Source organism: Nannospalax galili, unplaced genomic scaffold, assembly GCF_000622305.1.
Source record: "Nannospalax galili isolate Female #2095 unplaced genomic scaffold, S.galili_v1.0 scaffold26104, whole genome shotgun sequence".
NCBI lineage: Eukaryota > Metazoa > Chordata > Mammalia > Rodentia > Spalacidae > Nannospalax > Nannospalax galili.
In genome coordinates this window covers 4,177-8,802 of record NW_008351153.1, presented here as the reverse complement: position 1 = coordinate 8,802, position 4,626 = coordinate 4,177, and the positions used below count along the sequence as shown (strand labels likewise).

The following is a 4,626-nucleotide window of genomic DNA, read 5'->3' as shown; positions in this document are numbered from 1 at the left end:
GGTCTTGACAAGACACAACCAATGGAGTATCTAAAATCATCAGAAGGATATTGACCAGGGTCAGATGTATTTCTCCATCCACCCCTTTCGTCATTCTGAATTCTGTAAACTTAGGTGGGCACTTTCTGAAGTATGAAGAATGAACTCAGTGAGATCCTTGTTCACATGATGACAAGACAGACTGAGAATAACAACTGCAACCACAGCAGGAGATGCCTGAGCACTTCCTGTGTGTGAGCTGGTACCCCACACTCCTCCCTGTGATGCTCAGAAGTGGGCTGCTTTCCCCAGCATCTTGCAAAGTAGAAGTATGTCCCTGTCCATGGTATTCTGGAGTAGCTTTCATGTTATGTTGATATCCAGTCATCAGGTACTCAACCAGGACTGTACACACAAAAGAACCTGAACTTGAACCCACCACTGTAGCCACAAAGCATTTCCTCTTTGTACCAGGCACCACTCCCTCTCACACAGCCATAGGGATGCTCAAGGATGAGTGGAAGATGGGAGATAAATTGGTCCACAGAAGAGGATGTGAGTCCTGTGTTTGGTCAGAAGAGAAGGCTCATGTTCCTCTATTTGAAGACAAATTGCTTAAAACAGATTATATCAAATATTGGTGTAAGTCTGATCATACTTAAAATGCTCAGTGACTTAACTTGAATTAACTCCTTCCATCTTCACAACCACCCATTAGAGGGTGGTTATGCCATCTTTCCCCATTTGCTCATGAGGAACCACCCATGCTGAGGCCAGGGGAGAGGAGCTGGGATTCAACCCAGGCTTTCTCTCTCCAAGCCTGGGCTCTTAGCCATCACCTCACAGTGTTTTAAAACACTAGTTTATAATCACAGTGTCTATACTGAGAGCCAGTTGGAGGTCACACTGTGCCAGGACTTATTGTGTGTAACTCGTTTACCTTCATAAAAGCCTAAAATTAGGTATTACCACCTCTACTTTCCAAAAGGAAATGTGTTTTAAACTTACATCTGTCTGTTCCTGAGGGCTGATAACGTTTGGCCCCTACTCAACACTGACTCCTATACTTTCCATAGCAAAATATTGAAGAAGGATGTTGGGTAGAATTGGGCTGATTACCTCACTTTCACCACACTTGCACAGAAGGTGGTAAACAACCAAATAGGACTCTCCATGCGGACCCTGGCATATGCTTCCTGTTCCAGCCCCTGGCAGAGAGTCTCGCACATGGGGGGCTCTTGACAGTTATGGAATGGTCTAACTAAAATGTGTAGAAACAGGGTAAGTTATAAGAACCTGAGTTTGTGTGTTTTATATTGCAGGCATCATCACAGTGAACTGCTTAGATCCCTGGCCCAGATGAAAGGTCCAGACCTTGGCAAAACACTGTCAGCCCCTGCAGGTGAGTGCCAACCCCCTTGTCTACAATGGGGGTTAGAGTGAGAACTCATGAACCTGTGGGGTTTGTCTAGCCCTCTCAGCATGGACAAGGAATTTGAGGCCTGCCTGCCTGGTAAAGGAAATATTTACAAGGTCAAAAGGTCATATCAGACAACCTGCCACCACCCCACCCCCTGCCCAATAAATTGTGCTAATTTGAGATATGCTGCCCAAAGGAGCTTAGCTATCCTGTGACTTACACTTGTGACAGGGAGGGCCACACAGGGACAGACTAGGGGATGGTGCTGGGCTTCTTCAGCAGCCCTAGCCTTTTGAATTCAAACTGATGAAGTTCGGATAGAGGCTAACACTTCCTAGCAACCACTCAGTGGTTTCCTCCTCTGAGGAAACTCGTTTTTAGGAGAACCTGAAGTCGGTCTGGATTACCTACTTGATTTGCACGCCAGGTTTCTCCCTTGTCATCTGTGCTTGACAGAGGTGTGTTGCCAGTGATTTTGGAATGAGAAGCCCTGGCATCCAGAGTCACAGGCATGGCCCTCTCTTGCAAATATACAGGAGCACAGAGTGGGTATGGGGGGGCAAGATGTGATGAGAGCTGGGAATCACTGGTCCCAATGGCCAAAACTCCAGCAGACCACTGTACAGGTTTCTATGGCAGGATCCCCAACTCTAAGATCAAAAGGAACTCTTCAGGACTGTCAAGGATAAATGCACCTCACATGGTTTCTTCACTGCAGAACTTTTCAGACCCTTTACCATGTTCGCGTGCAGTGTGACTTAGTGAGAAAGAGACAAAGCCTATCGCTTTTTAGCTGTGGCACCCCTCTAGTATCTGTCAGTGCTCAAAGCTAGGACTCTTGGAGTGGTCCCAAACACTCTTCAGAAAGAACTTGAAAATGTCATTAGGTCCTAAAGTTGCCACGTAGTCCTCAGACATGGTCAAAGGAGCACACACAGCAGAATTTCCTGTGAGGCTTGTTTAAAATATAAATTGCCAGGCCATTCTTCAGACCTCCTGAGTGGGAAAGGCTCCAGGAGTCAGATGTTTAATGAGCAGTCTGCTGTCCACCTGTGTGGAGCCCCTACATGGGGATGACGATCTAAGGAGTCACTGGGCCTCTAGTACAGTCCTCATCCGTAATAGTTACTGTATTTTTCTGGACCCTTTGCCTGCCTCTCCTCCCCTTCCAGCCCCAGTCATGGACCATGAACATGGTACCCTGTGCTCATGTCAGCTGCAGACACTGTCAGCCCAGCCCTTGCCCTTAGCTGGACATGGCTGTGGGTAGAGGGGAGTGCAGGCATGAATGGAGAAGACTGCTTGGTGAAGGAGCAGACAGCTGTACCCACACTTGCAGGACAAGCGGATTGTGGAATGTGGGGGTATTTCAAGGCAGAGTGGGTTACAAGATCAGGAAACATCATCATTATGGGCCACTGTGGGCCTAGGAAACACTATGGAGCCCAGAGAGAGGCAAGGGCAACCAGAGTGCAGTAAGGGATGGCACACTGAGGCCCTGCCTTTTACACTGCCTCTCTGCAGAGGCTTACTGCAGATGCTCTCCTGACTCTGCCTGTAACCCTCCCTCCCTCCTCTCCTTCCTGCTTCTCTGATGAAACCTTATCAGTCTTGTAAGGCATTCAGAACCCACCTTCTCATTGAAGCCAGCTGCTAAGTTCAAATGGGTTGCCCCTCTGCCACAGCTCCCCACTGTCTGTTCCCTGTTTGTCTCTCTGGGAACTCCCAACACTGCTTGACCCTACATTTGGATTCTTTCTGCCTATTCAGACCATAGTCCTATTTGCCTTGTTCTGTGCTAAAGTAACCGAATGAAAGGAAATGGACTGAAGGATGGGCTTTTTGTTTACCCAGTTCCTCTTCTAGGAATCTAGCTAAGAAAGTAATTAGAAACAGGAACAAAGATTTATGCAGAAAGATATTTATCACAGCAGGGTTTTTTGGTTTGGGGTTTGGGGCTTTTTAATATTTAATTATTTTTATTTTATGTGTATAAGTGTATTGCCTACATGTATGTAAGTACACCTGTGCCATGCATATGCCCATGGAGGTCAAAAGAGAGTGCTGGATCCCCTGGAGCTGGAGTTATGGATGGTGGTTAGCCCCACCATGTGGGTGCTGAGAACCAAACACGGGACCTCTGAAAGAGTAGCCAATGCTCTTAACTGCTGAACCATCTCTCCAGCTCCTTGCGTTTGAGTTTTCGCAAAACTGAGGATTGAACCCAAGGCCTCATACTTGCTAGGCAAGCATTGTACTGCTGAGACACAGTCCTAGCCTTTTTTTATTTTTTATTTTAAGACAGGGTCTCACTAAGGTGCCCAAGCTGACCTTAAACTCCCTGTATCTCAGGCAGACCTTAAACTTCCAATTCTTCTGCCTCAGCCTCATGAAGAGCTGGAATTACAAGCCTACACCACCAGGCCAGCTCTCATAGCAATTTTTATAATGGCAGAAAATAAAAACAACTTCAATGTTTAAATATTTTTAAATACAGAATAAATCACACTGTATACATAGGATAAAGAATCTACTTCAAAAGTTTTAATAAAATGTAGAAACACTGAAAAATGGGGGAAACACACAACACTGTATATATAATTTCAGATAAAAATGAATATAATTTCATATTTTTATGTGTCTAAATATAAAAGCCTAAGCAAATACAACAAAGTGCTAATGGCTTTAGAAACAAGAATCCCGCTTGCGGTTGCTGTTTCTGTTTTCTGTTTTAAACATTTACAGTTTCCGTGTGTTCCATGCTGAAAACATATTTCATGTTTGTAATCAGAAAGGAAAATGACTAGAGCAGTTTCACATAGGAAGATGGGCTTTTCTCAGCGGAAGCTTGGGCTTTGATGCCATGACACGTGTGTTAACATCCTGTAGGCTGTGTCTGTTACTGTGTGTGTTATCATTTTGTTGTCTCTGGGGTGGCAGATTACACACTGACACTGAGCTCAGCACTGGTGGTGGCCAGAGCCAGGCTTCACCATCACGTCTATGATTTGTGGTCCTCCTTGGATTCACCTGGCGTCGGTTGGATTGCTGTGATCTGGACATCTTGGGTGACACACTGGATAGATGACATTGCTAACCCTTCAACAGCAGTCAATCTGGCTCTCCTTTCTGGAAGGGCTGAGCACAGCGCGGAGGATTCCCCTTCCCTAGAAACAGAAGGAGCCCAATGTCTCTTTCACCCTGAATGGTTACTTTAAGTGCTGCCC

General features: G+C 45.8%; 1 protein-coding gene across 1 annotated transcript in view; it reads left to right on the top strand.

Moving 5' to 3' along the window:
* Positions 1–1,246: 1,246 nt before the first annotated feature.
* The window catches only part of LOC103746028 (nicotinamide/nicotinic acid mononucleotide adenylyltransferase 3-like), a 7,542-nt gene continuing 4,162 nt past the window's right edge, over positions 1,247–4,626 (top strand). Inside the window, exon 1 of the mRNA XM_008848086.3 lies at positions 1,247–1,381. Within this exon, the coding sequence (XP_008846308.2) occupies positions 1,339–1,381 (43 nt within the window). The 5' untranslated portion in view covers positions 1,247–1,338. The remainder of the gene's footprint in view (positions 1,382–4,626) is intronic.